The following is a 17,495-nucleotide window of genomic DNA, read 5'->3' as shown; positions in this document are numbered from 1 at the left end:
GATCAGTTCACGTTGTCTTCATTTACTTTGTGTGTTTTTTAATATGTATACATTTGTTTTTGCATATTGCTAGAGAACAAATTGACCCAGCAGTCTATTCAAAATGAATTGGTCCAGCTCGTGGTCCCACCACAAACACTGAGGAAAAAACTAGACAAACACTTTTCACTGTCCCTCAAAGATTCCCACATTAATTCCTACACTAGTACTGATCATGAATGCAACACTAGGTTTGAGAGCATTGATTTTGTTTTCTGTTAAATGCACTTTGAGATGTGTGCAGGTCACATATGTGACAAATATTTCTACATTCAACTCGTTTATTTTTAATTTTTAGACGGAAACAATTGTGATGGCAACCACTTTTTTGGCCTTTTATACATTTTGAGGTGTGTGAAGGACAGAATTTTTAAGTAAACATGATTGCTAGTACCTTAGATTCTGTTCAGGTATAATTATTTTATTATTTCTATGCACTTTTGATTTTTGCCCTAACATGCATTTGCTGCTTACTGGCTGTGGAAAATGTGTGGCCCGCTTAAATTTCTAATTTTAGCCATTTTAACAGATGAAGATAAGGTCACTTTGGTTGTGGCTGTTTTTTTAGGACCACAATATGTTTACAGGTCACATTTTGACTGGTGTTACATGAAGTAGATATAGAGTTAGATGTTTGGTGAGAGTAATAACAGTACAACAACTGTGGCGTTATAAAGGTTAATGTGTCATGTGTCATGTGATGATAAATCCACACTAACCTACAGTTTTGATAAGTTTAAAACTTCATCCATAGTTTCACCTTCAAACGTGGGCTCTTGATTTGACAGTTAAGACACAAACAAATGGAAAGAGCGGCTGTCAGTCATTGCTGAGTGGTTAGCGTGTGGTTTGTGAGGATAAAGTGCAACATTTTTGTTTTGTCAGTGTCACATAGATGTGTGTATGTGTGTGTGTGTGTGTGTGTGTGTGTGTTCCCCAGCTCTTTCAGTCCGCTAACCTTCTCATTCAGACAGTCTCCTTTCTGAGACACCGTCTGTCGTCGTTGTGATTTATGAGTTTAATAAAACTGCTTGTGTGTGTGTGTGTGTGTGTGTGGCTCAGGGCCATACTGTCCCTTACAATCACTCCACAAGCTCTTTCTTTTCACAGCCTCTCCCTCTCACGGCGGCTGACGATAGCTGTGAATGTGGCTGTGAATGTTTTAGAAGTGTCCTTGTCAGATTGGCGTCCTTGAGCGGACGCGCGGTTGCTGCTGCTGCTGCTACTTTTTTTAATTTCAAACTTGCCTCCGTGTCCCCTTAAGGGACACAGCGGGAGCAACACCAAACTACAGCTGCATCATTTTGACAGACACACACACACACACACACACACACACACAGAGGCCCCTTTTGTGTGTTGGTGCTCTGTGTGAGTGACGCCAGTGTGATAACAAAGTCCACAACTGAAGGCACATCTGTGTTTTACTGTGTGTAACATGATGCAACTGTGGATTAATACAGTTTGTCTTATGATACCTGATGCACCTTTTACAATAATTCTGTAAATGATTTTAGTATCTCATCATGTGTCTTGAACATCACATGTCTTTATATAGTTGTGAGGACTCTAAATCTAAAAATATCCCCTTAAACAAAAATGTTTTGAGATTCATAATACTAGTTTTATCCTGTAAATGTACCCTTACAACCATAGAAAGACAAACACTATGACACACACTTGTACATGGAAACACTATAAACACTTTAGAATGACGATTGAATAATTCTATTTAAACCACTGTTACTCTTATCAAACATGTTGCCCTCGTGGAGTTGTTTCAAAACCCTTTTCTCTTCATGGAGTGACATTATAAAATATAAAATTGAGTGTCAAGAATTTTGAATTAATGTGTAGTTTCATCCTCTGTAATGAATGGTAAATATTGTCTGTCAGTCATTGCTGAGTTTTGTGGGGATTACAAAGTTATTCTTCTATTGTTAGTATCACATAAGTGTGTGTGTGTGTTTCTCCAGCTCCTTCTACACCCCTGACATTCTCATTGGTTTGTTACGGTTGAGTTTTGTTTATTTGTAAATGCTGCTTTAATCGTGCCATTAAAATATCAGTTCACAATGTAATAAAATAATATTATACTTACCCAAGTCAAGGAACTCTGGCCTTATTCTTCCATCCATCTTCTACCGTTTTATCATCCACATGAGGGTTGCAGGGGTGGCTGGTGCCAATCCCAGCTGTCACAGGGTGAAAGGCGGGGTACACCCTGGACGGGTCACCAGTCCATCGCAGGGACACACAGAGGCAAACAACTATCCACTCTCACACTCACACCTACGGTCAATTAAGAAGCCAAAAAAGTGGAAACTACAATGGCAGTAGAGAGCATATCTCTGCTATGGAAGCCAAGCATGGCCATGGTCACTACTGAGTAATTTATCAAGAGAAAACAGAACACACATCTGCTTGCCGGTGAGTTGGGCTGGTTCGTCATGTAGATGCAAGTGAAAAACAGGAAGAAAATAAAATAATAATAATCATAATAATAATAAGTTGTAAAACTAGTGTTTGAAAAGAAAAAAAGCTTAAGAAACGTTAAATAAAGATATATATATAAAGGGGATACAGTTGCACTAAAAAAATATGAAGCACACACAACACATTTTCTTTTCATTTTCTTGACAATTATTTATAATATCCCACAAAAGCAATAAACATTGATGGGCATCTATAAATACGATTTTATATAAATAATACTGCCAGTGTAAAAAAAAACAATCAGCTTTGCACAAAACACATGAAAGTCAATCTTAAAGTCAACACTACACATGATTTGAACAACCTTCCCTGATAATACTATCATGTTAAACTTGACTTACAAAAAAATGTAAAGACACAACGTGGGGAGGAATTTCTCCCCTCCCAAAAAGATTGTTTTCCATTGTTTTCTTGATATGAGACTGAAAGGAGCTTCAGGCCACAGACAGACAAGCAACACTGACAGCTTAACACGCGTCACTACAACGGCGCCTCATTCCATTATGTCTTTCTAAAAGGAAAATGTAAACTGTCCACAAAAAGCTCACATTGGGCTTTTTACACAAAGTCACAGCCACAACACTCACAACACGGCACATGTGTGATTCCCAGACACTTTTACAAAACACAAGTTGGCAGTTTTTCGTCATTAAAACTAACACCAAGGCCATTTGTCTTGTCAAAACTTAGAAACTATTGCTGCACATATAATTTTAAGCTTCCTAGGCACGACGACAGCTTGTTGAAGCAACCTTTCATTGATTTGTGGTTTAATTCTTAGTCTTGAGGATTTGTTTTAGCTGATCTTTCCAAGTTCCGAGTGAATTTATGTGTATTTATTACTTTAACCAATAAGTCTGTGGAAACGCCCTTAAATCTGACGACTGTTTGTTTACCAGGCTAACCAAGCTAACCAGGCATGCTACAACTAGTTTGCTCTACATTAGTTTGGAGCCCTTTGGGGCCCTTTCTTCTGAGCTAATCCCCCCAGATTATTTCAAGGTGATTTGTTCTAGTTGGTATTTTTACAGTTGTTTTCTGCTTTGTTCAGTAGCCAGGCTTGCTGGCATTGAGTTAGCGACAATGCTAATGCTGCTGCTAGTTAACGCTATGAGCCGGAAAATGTGTGTTGAAGTGTTGAAAGAAAGCTCAGAAAAAGAGCCAGTTCCGGGAAAGTCTGTGAGATATATTTGTAGCTGGAATATTCCAATAAGGGGCAGAATGTACAGAAGAGAGGCTTCAAACTTGAATGACCTTAGGACCAATTAGCGGCTAACTGCTCAGTATCAGGTGGGTAATATGATCTTAAAATTATTACATGATTGCAATAAAGATATTTATGATAATATTTTTACAGACTTTCAAAGTAAAAGTGTTTGTATTGAAATGGATTGATGCCAAAATAAATCTATTAATATCAAACACAGACAAATTAAGTGCTGTAAATAATGTGGAATGCTGTTTTTAAGGGAAGAGGAGGTCGTGGGCCATGTTTTCGTTATAACATGATATTAAGAGGTGGGCTGCATGTGGCCCGCAGGCCACCAGTTTGACACCACTGGACTATAGAACTACAGAATTTGCATTTAACATACAACGAGGAGGAGCTGAGTTTGGTTACTTCTCAGAGCGCAACAGAAAAGTGATGATGTGAGGCCCTCAACTCAATCAATGACTTATGACAATGACTACATTGCCTCTGCACTGCCCCTACCTTTCATGAGAGTAATGCAACTTCTGAATGTGTTGTGTTTATGTCTGAGGAACTACACAAGCACTGCATTGAACAGATGCAGGAAATGTGAGGCAGCGGTTATTGTATGCATGTTTAACAGCATTTATATCCATGGCTTAATATCACCTGGAACCAGTAGACCACTAAACTGCTAACAGTTGGCAAGCAAAATGAATCATAAATCATCCTGAACATTCTGTTAAAAAATTGAAAGTTAAGGAACAACGCAGTTATTGGTCTACAAACCGTATAATAACAATATAGATATGGATACATTTAAGCTTTACAGTACACTGTAGCTTTTTAACTGGCAGTGTGCACAGCCTCTACTCACATTAAGGCGATTGGACTCTACAGGGAGTCATACAAGCAGTGTGGTAAAATGAGGCAACACCTGTTTCAATACAGTTTAAAATAAACGGTGCAGTAAAATGACCTTTATGGTTTTTTTCTCCTCAGGTCTTTGTGTCTGGTTTTATTTTACAGAACCACCTCTAAACCCTGACACTCCATCCAGCACATTTTCAACACATTTCAACTGAAATCACTGGTCTCCAGCGGTGAACAAAGTCTCTTTTCCAGTATTTTTAAGACTTCCTTAATCATATATAAGGATTATAGATTGTCTAAATCCCATTAGAAGACACGTCTGTCCTCAGTTAACACAGACCGCAAGGGTTTGAGACCAGTTCTGAATGTTGGCTGCAATACCTGACTGAATGACCTTGCCTTAAAGTTGAGTGTCAGTGAACATGGTGTGCTCCTTTTTCACAGAACTTATGGCCTTGATGGCATCCACAAACTCTTCTTCCTCCACATACTGTAAAAAAAAAAAATGAGAAAGAAACGTTTATTTAATGAGAGATTATCTCTATTTACTGAATCAACTTTTACCAAACATATACAGAGACAAAAATACAACAATCATATTAAATGATGAATTGTTTACAACCTAATTTACTCTGCTGGTCCTCCTTACAGGGATGTCATGGTAAATTCAAGATAAAATGCAAACACATTTTGACTCTCACCAGCCCAGAATCATGTCCCAGTGGATTGTCCCAGCCTCCGTCCTCCATCATCAGTGACTTCTTGTCAATCAGCTGACTAACGCTGCGGTGCAGGGGATGCTGGGTGTAAGACTGACCAAGATCTGTCTGTCTGGGGACCCGCAACACAGACATGGGGCTCAACCGTGAGCTGCTGCCAACTATCTTTGTGTCTGTCAGACCCTGTGGAAGATTTATTAGAAATCAGACGGTTTATACGAGTATACTTCATGTTTCTGCTCACCATCTTTGTTGTTGTGCTTTACCACAACAACAACAACAGCATTAATCATGTGAGCAGTAGCGTAGGGTAAACATAATATACCTACCACACCATTCTGTAACTTAAATTTAGGTAAACATGTATAACACTTGAATCACTGTGTTAATTTCAAGTGACATTAGCTGCCATTGTTATAAAGTCAACCATCAACAGGGGGCAGTACTCGACAAGGAGTGGCACACAGCAGAGGGGCTGAGGAAAATATGCAGAAACATGTGCATTTATTTAAAAAAAACAAAACAAAAACAAAAGCCGATGCATTTAGCCAAAGATAAAACAGAATAGAGTAGAAGATAAAGTAGAACATGCTTTCATATTGCACATCTCGAAAGTCACACTCATTTGCCTTACCTTTGCAAAACATTCAACGCTTCTTCGATGTTTTTATTCTTGATTTCACCTTTGTGTGTTTTTTTAATTTATTCTTTTGTGATTTTGCTGCAGCTTTACTCATTCAATTCCACCCCAGTTGCTATACAGTTCTCATACAGCTTTAAATAGTTACCTATCGTGTGCCCTCAATTCATCATCCGTGTCCTCTAAAGCACTTTGTAACTGTACTACATAATCGTTACAACCAAGATGAGTTAATGTAGCTAAAGATAAATAGTTAGCTAATTACTAGTGGTGTTCAGTGCATTTCAACAAACAATTAAAAGCAATATGAGAACTGAATAACAATAAAGACCTTTTATAACCCCAACTATTTCATAATTTGAGTAAAAAACATGCTGTGATCACACAAACACAACCACCCAAGCATGCACATGACAAAGTATACAATGTCATACCTCGGTGTACACAGTGTAGCTTTTAAGTATAACGTTGCTGATCTCAACACAGTCTGCTACAGTGTCAAACTGCAGGGGCGACAACAAGACAAACATTTAGTAAAAATACCAGGAAACGTTCTTACTCTGCGGCAATCACGGAGGAGCACAGAGCCAGGGTGATGTTCAGAGCACGACTCAGGACAGGGCCTCTGAGAGAGAGACAGACAGACAGAGAGAGAGAAAGACAGGTGGATGTGAAGGTGGGGATAGAAATATATTGATGAGTCGAGTCAGAGAAGACAGACAGATGTAACAGAAGGAGAAAAGAAACAACCGCAATGAATGAAAGGGGAAAAATAATAGAAAGAGAAAGATTGAGAAAAAGAATAAAAGTAAACAAACGAATGGAGAAATGTGGATAGTTTGCTTATATACAGTATGTACATTTCTGTATATAAAACATCATCCTCTGATTTAAAGAAAACAAACTGTATACAGCGCGTCCAGCTTTAATTTACAGTCTATGCACTAAAGGAGGTTCAACTCAAGGTTAAAACACCCAAATAAATGAGTCAGTGTGGAAACAACAGGACAGATAAAACCAACAGTGAGTGCATCACATTCACAGTGGCTGTTACAGCTCCCTCTAGTGGAATTAGGTCACAAAGGAGAATCTTTTTTTAAAAATCTCCAATTTGCAGAAAAAACTTTTCATTCAACAACCTGCTGCGCTCAGAGCATCAAACTAAATCCTTGTGAATGGATTTGATTCCTTTGAAAGTTTACTGTTTTTTTCTTTCATCTTTTCTTAGCAACCCCGACTACCTCCCTCCCTCACTCTCTCCTTCCCTCATTCCTCCTTTCTCTCCATCATTGCTCCTCTCACCATGTACGTCTCTCCCCCAGGCTTCCTGCTCTTCTGAAGCATGACCAGTGGAGGGCGCTCTCTGGCTGCTGGATTCTTCCTCAGGGCTCTGCGAGGAAGGAAAAAAACAACATCATTTTCTGCTTGTTTACATCGAATCTCTGTGTTTTTCTTTTTTACTACAGTTTTATGTATCAGGGCAGATGTATATTAACACGTGTACAGTATCTGAGAAGAAATTCTATTCTATTCTGTTCTACAATACCTCTGTAGCACCAGGCCCAGTAGAAGTGCTAACAGAAATAGACCCAGCAGTGCAAACAGCAAGATAAACCACAGTTCAGTATAAACTGGGAAGGCAGACATGCTGGCGTCCTGTTTACTGCTGTCTTCAGGCTCCAGAGGACCTGCAGGGAGTGATGAAAAATGAAAATGACCAAGTTAAACCTAATGTATTTATAATTATTTATTCTTAACAACTGTATATGGTGTGATCATATGTTACCGATGCCTGTGGCGGGGCTGTATCTGATGGTGGGAGTGCTGGCAGTGCCACTGTTGGTGGTGCAAGTCACTTGAAAAGACAGAGCTGAGGGAAAAAAACAGAGATGGAGAAGCTCAACTAAAACATAGAATAAATGACTTGAATTTTGGGATGTAGTGGGACAATTTGGTAGTGCAATAGCCAGGCCTGAGAGAACATAAACACTGAACATTGGTGTAGTGGAGTGAGTGGTTTACAAAGTGACACACATTATTCTTAAGATAAGTGCAGTCACCTGTACGTAACAAACTAAATACCTCATACAACCCCACTTCTGAAAAATCCTGAACTATCCCTTTAAATGTTTTTTTTTTTTTTTTTTTTTAAATATTAATATTCTTAAGAGTCTCCTTCGAATGCCACAACTTTGTCAACCTTCAGCTGCAGCTCAGTCTGGAATGACAACTCCCGCTTAGTCACAGTCCTGACTCGTCCTCTTCGTCAAACTGACAGCTGATCAAATAAGCGCAGATATTACCACAGAATGAAACGTGTGGTCCACCTTTAAAAGAGCTCTTAAATATGAAATATGATATGAAGTTCATGCTATAAGAAGCTTATTGCCCGTAACTGCTATATGGCCTATGTACAGTGTGGCAAAGCTAATTAATTTAAACAATATCTCATCCTTTAATGGAGACTGTTCTAATGCTTAAGGGCTGCAAGTAGTTTATGAATCATATTAAGCAAAGTTAGATGTTTTTGGGGTCACAGTGTATTTATACACAAGTTTATTTTTTATTTATTTGTTACAGCATTGAGCAGTAATCTGATTTTGTAGAAGATATATGTATGTGTGTGTGTGTGTGTGTGTGTGTGTACTCTTACTTTTCTGTGAGGTGCGTGGAATGTGGAGATAGCTGTAGAAGCCAGTGTAGACCCTCAGCTGGCTCTCGGTCACACTGTACTCCGTCAGGTATCCATTGAGGGAGAAAGACTCCGCCCAGTCCAGCCAAATAACTGTCAGGTTACTGCCCAATGAGACAGGAGACACATACTGGGGGGCTGGAGTGAGGGAGAGAGAAAGAGAGAGGGAGGGAGAAAGAAAGAGAGAGAGAGTGGTTGTGTTTGTTATGACTGATTACGCGGGAGATTTGCATTTGTGTTTGCCTTTCTGGTGCATTTGTCACCTTCACTCAGTGTGGTAACTCTGGTCCAGTTGGAGGCAGTGCTGCCCATGTTGTTGAAGCAGGCGGCTCTCAGCTCGTAGGTGGAGTATGGTTGAAGACCTGCAAATAAAAAAATAGTATACATACACAGTGTTTCTTACTTTTATCCAAATTTCACGAGGGCTACCTCAGTCCTACTTTATTATTCTTAATTGTTATCAGTATATAATGTTTATTTGACTTGCAAGTTGTGTTTTAGTGTATTTTAGCAAGTTGTATCATATTTTATTGTACTGATTATGTCTTATATTTATCATTTGACAATTGTTATTGTGTGTAATCTAGTTTAGCTTGTAGTTGTTATGTATATGCATATACATGTGTTATGTAATGTTAGCATGTAGTTCTGTGTTTTAGTGTAGTTTAATTGTGTTTGATCATGTATATGTTATTATACTGTTCATGTAAAAGTCCAACTAGAGACAAGAGTCTCAAACTAGCAATAGCAATAAACTCCATTATTTTGCATTATTTGTATTGGAACTACAATAACTGTATTGTCCCTATTTAAATAAAATGATGTTCTATTGTTTAGAGAGCTTGGCTATTGAAGGAATATGTGGATCATCTGCTGTGGAGGAGCCAAAAAGAGCAAAAAATAAATGAAAATCAAATAAAAAATGTTGGTGCTTCAACTCTTATTCAATGTATGATTCTGGTCTTCTTGTTTTGTGTTTATGGCAAATTGTCAGTTGCTGCTGCTGCTGCTCTGCGTTTCTCTTATTCTTATTATAGTGTTCATACTTTTTTATGTTACCCTTTATTTTGCCTTTATTTTTTGTTTCATGGACTGGTGACCTGTCGGGATTTGAACACCCCATCCAATGTAAAATGGAAAGTATAGATGATGGATGGACTCACCTGTTACGTTGTAGCTCCGCCTTTTGCCAAAGAAGCTGATTTCAATTGGTCCTTCGGTGCAGGGGAGGGGCATAGGCTGTGGGGGCTGTGGGCACGATGATTTGAGATGCAACTCACAGCTGAAAACAGTGAGGGAATGAGTTTTATGTGTCATTTATTCAACATTCAAGTAATTACAATTAAATGGAGAGAACAGAAACTTAGGCATCACATAAGGTGTATTATGTATTAAGGTGTATTATATAGCAACACATTCAATTTCTTGCTCTCTTCTGTTATTATACTGGCTATATGGCTATTTATTTTTGAGAGACTGCTCACATCGTAAATTAATTTTGAAGTTTGGTTTGTTTTCCAGACAATACAAATGGGGAACTTGTTGTGTCATCTACTCGCCTTTCAATGACTCCGTTTGGTGCCAAAGGCTCATCCCAGTCGAGCTGGATGGAGCGAGAGGTCCGGGTGACGGGACGAGGAGGGGGCTGGTGAGCTGGCGGAGCAGCCAGGGTGTGGAGCTCGCTCACTGGACCCCGGCTACAGCACTGGGAAATAATAAAGTTTTAAAGAGAGTACAAAAACTGTATCCTGACAGAATAAATTGACAAAATGTATACAGTATACCTAAATTATTTTACAATAAATGCTTTTAAGACAAATAATTCCCACTACATGTTACTTAATATAATAACTTAAGTGTAGTTACATTTTCTTGGTTGATGTGTTTTCTTGGTGGAGTGCTTTAGATAACAGTTGTACACCAGTTAAATGAATAACCTCCAAAATAAAACCAAATAAAACACAAAGTGTAACAAGTATAAAAAGGTTATTTAAGTATAAAAGTGATGCCTTAACAATGACTGTTTCTCCTTTTTGAGTTTGACACCTTGTTTATATCATGTTGCAGTACACCACAGTATGTGCAGTAAACAGTATCTACAGCACATGTCATGAACCGCTGAACCTCCCCATTGTAGCTGACAAGATGTTCGTGGCTGTGGTAAATATGTGCACGGTTCACCAGTTAGACACATTACTATTACACCTGGGTATTGTAGGAAGTGTAGTTGTTCTCCATGACATCGCAATTATATAAGATATAACAGCATCTTACAATCTCGTAGCTCGTGGAGGGTCGACATTGGCTCTTTTCAGAAAATGAGTGGGAGTTTGTCTTTCAAAACCATTAATTTCATGACCAGGCAGAGCTGTACTAAAGAAAATATACTCCATGTAACGCTGCATTTAAATAATATTACCTGAAAACAGGTGCAGGCCTCTACTCCTACCCAGTACTGGGTATAAGGATGTAAACCATGGAGGATCTGCTGGCTGGACGTTCCTTCTGAGAGCTACAGGAAGAGGTATATCATGTCGTTTATATCATGAAGGAGTCAGTGGGAGGAAGAAGAAACAATAAGCTGTTGTCAGACATGTAAACACACAACAATATTTTCCTGAAATCAAAAACACAAAGGTGTGGAAAGGTCTCTTTTGGAACTTCTCCTGCCTGCTCCCTCGTCAAATTTGGGCAAAATGTTCCAGTGAGTCAATGAGAATAGGATAATTCACAATAAGCGGGTGCCCCACTTTCTGCATGCCCAGGCCAGTCGCCACCCCTCGCCAGAATGTTCCGGACATTACCCCATACCCTGCAATTTTCATTTGTAAACGCAGTCTCTAGAAAACATGCCAAACAATTCTCCAGACGGAGCTTATGTCTGAAAACAGCTTCAAGGAGACGGTGAGGAAGAGGCAGTTAAAATGGAAAGGGGATGCAGTTGGGAAAAAAATGAAAAGAGAACGCAGCACAGACTTCCAACATGAACCTTAATATGAGTGTTACTCCATCTTTACCAGAGTGAGGTTGTTGTGGGTCCGAGAGAAGACTCTGTAAAGGCTAACTATCCCATTGGGTTGAGCTGGAGGGCGAATATCCACGACTGCAGAGGTGGCCGAAACGTGCAGGAAAATGGGAGGGTCTACGCCCTCAGGTGGTGCAGGTCCTGTCCTCCCATTGGCCCATGGACTGCTAGTGCGACCAGCCAGGTTGACTGCCCACACCTGTTGGTCAATAAGAATATCTGATGATCAAGAACTGATTATGGTTCCATTTAGAGTCAAATAATGACAACAGAATTCTGTCTAATTATCAAAATATTACAGGCACCTCAACATGACCTATGATCAGAGCCATTTTTGTCCACTCTGCACCCAAATAAAATTAATCTGGAACCACAAAAACCCATTTGACCCAGAAAATAAAGTCACATATAGAGTTTTGCAGAATTATGCAGACCTAGTCCATCCATTGTTTGTGGAAAATGAATGACATTGTAACCCACTGAAATAAATAAAGCAACATTTACATTTGATGTTTGAGAACTGGCATAAGTATGTGGATCCAAATCTGGACAGAACTCCAAATTGCTTCCTATATTTCAAACACAAATTTGTCAGGTATTCACTTTGAAAGAAGTAAAAAAAAAAATACAAAGCTACAAGGAGCCACTGCTGAGGGGCTGAAGAGCCACATGTGGCTCGAGAGCCATAGGTTGCAGACCCCGAGGTGATCTTTCACCACCCCACCCCTCCCCTTCCCTTCTCCCCAAAGTACTGAATAACAAGCTTTTTTAGGGGCCTTTTGGTGTTTTTCTGGAAACATGGAAACATTTGCAGGCACTATGTTGCTGTTGTGCTTCCACCTTGTCTCCATCAGTAGCAATGCAACAAAAATCACTTCCTGTGTGGAAATGTCACTGGGTAACACAATAACAAACCACAAAAATGACACACTACAGTTTTAAAGCCACTTAAGCCATTAAGGAGCCTGGTTGCAGGTGATGTGTACTAGAGGAGCTTTTAATCAGACTCATGCTCGCTCCTCCAAACATGTTCACTAATGTTTTCTCCTTTCTTTTTATGTTCAAGCGCTGGTCAAAATACAAGGCTTCAAACGGACAGTGCGCAGGTGACATCACTGTGGGTTGCCAGGTTGCTAGATGGAGGGAATGCAACGTAAGAGTCAGACAAACTTTCTTTTTTTTTCTTCCGTCTGTCACAAGAGTTTAGATTTATTAACTCTTAATGATGAAGGTGCCTCTTAATTACCCAGCATGCACCAGGCCAACAAAAGGATATAAGTCAATTCATAGGACCATCCATCAAAACCAGCATCAGCAGTGAGAGCAAAACCTTTTCACCATGCAACCCAACACCAACATATCTAGCATGACAATTACTTTTCACCTTCATCAAGGAGTTACACACACACACACACACACAGTAATCTTATTTGTGTGCTCACTTTGGGTATAATTAGAGGGTGTACACAGCACAGGGTCAGGCGGGGTTGGGATTTGCATGTGTAAGTCATCTGTAGCCTGTCAGAAGTAGTGCAGTAGGCAGATGGATGGTTCCGAGCTTTAGTCTTGAAAGTGTGTGTCCGCGTATTAGTGGCTTATTGTTTGCGACCGTGGTCGGGAGTTTTGTACACGTACGCGTGTACATGCGAGTGTGTTAAGAGTTGAATTAACCTCAATAATAGTCAATTAGCCCGTGATCAATCAGACTGATTGATCTAAGTGACAGCACAGATGGACAGAGATGGGAGAGGAGGAAGAAGAGGGGAAAGACAGAGAGGGTGGGGATGGCACGGGGGGAGGCGGGAGGGCTGAGTGGACATGACACAAAGAGGAATCATGGGAAATTTGATCGCATTGGGATTTTACACCTGGTTATATTTCAATGTTTAGATTTGAAATGTTCTTTTTGGTAATAAGAAAGAAAAAAATATAGATTTTAAGGACATCAGAACCAATGTGTCAGACTACAAACTAAAAATTGATAATATTTTGCCACATTAATGCTCTAATGTGGGTGTTTTCAGTGTTGAGATACGTACACAGTATTTAACTTGAACTGCAGTTACACAGTTAATAAGTCATTTTAAATAATGACACCTGTGTTTTAAGATCAAACCTTTTTATTTGTATATCAACTCTAAGTGGAGAACCACCTTGGAACTCACGTAACTTGACTCTAATCAACACTGAGCACTCTTGAATCTACTTCGTCTTGTAGTTTAGTGACTCGACTGCATCTCGTGTGCAATCATGTAAGCGGTCGGACTATAAATTACAGAAAATATCAAAAGAGTGCTGTTCAATATCAAGACAAAGTCAGTGTTGATATATCCACACATTCTTCCAGTGAGTCCTTTCATGATTAACTGTGAGCACGTCCTTATCTTCGTTGCGCTCCTCCGTCTAACGTTGCGTGGTGGATGAAGACAGGAAAACAGTGGGAGTGATGGCAGGAAGAAGAAGAATGAAGGAGCAGGGGTGTGTGTGTGTGTGTGTGGAAGCAGGTGAGAAGGAGGGATGGAGGGAAGAATTAGGCAAAGGTCACGCTGTCATTCTGAAAGGTCAAAGAGAACTGTGCAGGAAAACAGCGATGTGATATGAGCCCATAACGTCTCTGTGTGTACGACGGGTCAGAGAGAATAAAAGAAATGTTACAAATAAAACAAACATATGTGATTACAAATATACTGAATATATATAGTCATTGGATTAAATTTTTTTGGTTGTATTACATTCACATTGACAATAATATTTTGATATTAAGTAGATTAAGATAATAAACTGAAACGGCCATCCCCTTCATTTAAATAGCATACTCAGAATAAGCAATAATCCGATTTAGACATGTGGACTACTCTGTTTTGTTATGTTGACATGTACAATGTTTTAATCTCCAAGATTATGAATGTGAGTGTGAAAATGTTATTTGTCTGTTTGTGTTGTTCCTGTCCTGATCTGTCCAGTCCTGTGTGTATAACCTGCCCCCCATCCAATATTTGAAACAAACCACTTATTATAATCTGCACACCTCTATTGACTCGCCTCTTTTTTCTCTGTGGATTCTTTCTTTGGTTTCCCACTCTCATTCTTTTTAACGTCTTTATATTTTTTATATATTTTTTCTTTTTTCCTTTTTATACATATGTTTCATATTATATTTAGACTGTACATAGACTTGCATGCCTCTTATGTTTCTATCTTGTAACATATTCTGGAGCTGCTGAACTGTGAATTTCTCTATGAGATGAATAGAGTATCTATCTATCTATCTATCTATCTATCTATCTATCTATCTATCTATCTATCTATCTTTCTATCTATCTATCTATCTGTTGCTTATGTATGTCTGCTCTTTGTTTTTGCCTTTTCTTAACTACCTCATACCTACTAGGTGCTACTAAAGAAATGATTATGGGTGGAACTTCTTGAGCAGAAGTGAAAGCAGCAGTAAGGTCGTTCTTTCCAGTGGCAAAACATGGTACAGGATCACGTTTGTTCCTGCAATGCATTCTGCAGTATACACATCACCTGCGGTTGAAATTAAAATCCAGACTCACTTGGCTTTTTGTCTGCCTTTAAATAAATAAGATTGTGTCCCACCACCTTTAAAAAACTACTGATACACATCGGAGCTTCTATGAAGTGGCTAAACATGCTAGTGTATATTAGCTGAGGCCACTTCTACAGGCTGTCCTCCCATCCCACAATACAATGTTAAATCTAACATTGTAACACTCATTCATTCATCGTCTACCACTTTATCCTCCACATGAGGGTCACGGGGGGTGCTAGTGCCAAACCCAGCTGAGATAGGGTGAAAGGCAGGGTACACCATGGACAGGTCATCAGTCCATCACAAGCAATCATCCACTCTCACACTCACACCTACGGTCAGTTTACAGTGTCCAATTACCCTCTACATGTTTTTGGACTGTGGGAGGAAGCTGGAGAACCCTCAGTAGTTATGTTCACACAAAACTTGTTATATTTAACACAAATCCCAATTTTTTTATCCTAATCATATGTGGTGTTTAATTGACAATTTTAGTGTCACTTTAAAAGCACACAATTCCCTTTTGTAAACGATGGCAGAGGAAAGATCACACCATCCTTTTTGAGATGTAACAGGTGATGTTTCGCCCTCTGTGATTTGTGTCCAGTTACCATGGAAACCACCTGTTCTGTTTAGGAATAAGGTGACAGGGTCATTTTTTACTTGCTATAGAGATACATTTGGCTTGATTTGATTTGACTCATATATATATTTTTAAATATTCTCTTATAAATCTCTTATAAATATTCTCTCTACACATACTGTAGTTGTTTGCGCACTAGTAATTATAGTGTTATTATTGGTGTATTGTTTTGTCAGGTAAGTGTATTTTTCTGTTTCTTTGCATGGTTTGTTTTATGATTTGGCTCCAGATACAGCCGTTTCCTTTTGCTCTCGACCTCATCTGACTCCATCTGACGCTATTTTTATTTCACATCATTTCACTAAACAATAAACTATTTTTTTCTGTTCCACCATAAGCAGTTGTTTCTCTTTTTCCCGGACCTGCAAGCCTGTTAGTGTCACAGTCTGCGTGTTTTACACAGCAACTGTGACTTGTTGCTTTAAAGAGTTTCAATTACATTTGCTTCTGCCAAATATAAAAAATTAACTTGCAGCAATAAAACATTTCTACCCAGCAACCACCATGTTCTTCCTTCAGTGGCAACACAATTCATACATCAACATGACGCAAGGCTTTGGGTTTGATTAAGAAGTTAGTGCCACACGGACTGGACAGAGAGAAAAAGTTCAACATTAAAGTCGGCCCAGATCACCTTGCCCTTGATCCATTGCTGAAAGGTAGAACTCATCTCCTCACCCTTATATCATCCACAGACTTTTTACTGCTTTCGCTCCTCTTCTCTCCTATTGGGCCACAATTTGGCTTATTAGACACAAAATAAAAATACACCGTTAGCTGCCATGGCAGCAAATGAGCCACCATGGCAACAAACGACTTCAGGAAACTTCCCGACACTATTCCAGCCTTTTTATTGGACGCTCGGAGTGCAGACTTGATTTGATAGGCCAACAGAACTACTTGGCGAGTGCATCTACTTGGGGTGACGGGGCTAAGTTGTGTGAAAGTGGGCAGTAATTAAAACCAAGCATAAAGCTGTCAATAGGAGCTTATGACCCAGTGTAATTAGCCTAATATGATTTCTCTCTCTATGCACCGTGATGTGCTAAACTGAACTGACTTATCGTCCTTGTGTATGCCTGAAACACGGGGAGAGAAAGGATGTGAGACACAGACAGATTAACAGCTAAATAAAAATAAAGCCCGGGCAGATAGATGGTTCTGTAGATGGAGCGATAGACTCGGTGCATGGAGAATAAATTCAGTGTAAACAGTTAGTTCACGTTCCCGTCTCTGACGCGCACGCGTTGGCACGTGCACACACACACACACACACAAACACGAGAGTGATGCTGCGTGCACGTGCTCGTGGACAACACACACATACCGTCACCCTGTCCACGTAGTCGAATCCCCCCCAGACGAATCCTCAGGGGACGTGTAGCGGTCACCATTAAAAGGTCTTTCCAATACAAGCTCTGTTACCATGGGGGCTAACAGTTAATTCGATTGGCTGGCTGGTAATCAGGAAGTGGGTGCTCTGAGGGCCCAGTGATTAATGGCTCTGTTGCCCGCCCGTCATCTCCCAAAGCTCCTCCCTCCCCTCCCCTCCCTCCCCCTGTCATAAATTAGGACCCTCGTAAATAAAGACTGCACCACAATCAGGCAAACTCAATCAATTAC

The 17,495-nt window shown here is 39.6% G+C and overlaps 1 protein-coding gene across 1 annotated transcript in view; it reads right to left on the bottom strand.

Moving 5' to 3' along the window:
* Positions 1-2,724: 2,724 nt before the first annotated feature.
* ush2a (Usher syndrome 2A (autosomal recessive, mild)) overlaps positions 2,725-17,495 on the bottom strand; it is a 197,253-nt gene continuing 182,482 nt past the window's right edge. The window contains exons 82-93 of the mRNA XM_058630175.1: positions 11,669-11,875; positions 11,071-11,163; positions 10,211-10,356; positions 9,815-9,933; positions 8,915-9,013; positions 8,613-8,789; positions 7,746-7,829; positions 7,506-7,647; positions 7,262-7,349; positions 6,394-6,462; positions 5,302-5,502; positions 2,725-5,090 (exon numbers count right to left, since the gene is read on the bottom strand). Of these exons, the coding sequence (XP_058486158.1) occupies positions 5,001-5,090; positions 5,302-5,502; positions 6,394-6,462; positions 7,262-7,349; positions 7,506-7,647; positions 7,746-7,829; positions 8,613-8,789; positions 8,915-9,013; positions 9,815-9,933; positions 10,211-10,356; positions 11,071-11,163; positions 11,669-11,875 (1,515 nt within the window). The 3' untranslated portion in view covers positions 2,725-5,000. The remainder of the gene's footprint in view (positions 5,091-5,301; positions 5,503-6,393; positions 6,463-7,261; positions 7,350-7,505; positions 7,648-7,745; positions 7,830-8,612; positions 8,790-8,914; positions 9,014-9,814; positions 9,934-10,210; positions 10,357-11,070; positions 11,164-11,668; positions 11,876-17,495) is intronic.

The sequence above is a fragment of the Solea solea genome, chromosome 5 (genome assembly GCF_958295425.1).
Source record: "Solea solea chromosome 5, fSolSol10.1, whole genome shotgun sequence".
Lineage (NCBI taxonomy): Eukaryota > Metazoa > Chordata > Actinopteri > Pleuronectiformes > Soleidae > Solea > Solea solea.
Note: the sequence above shows the minus strand (reverse complement) of the source record. Positions and strands in the feature narration are given on the sequence as shown.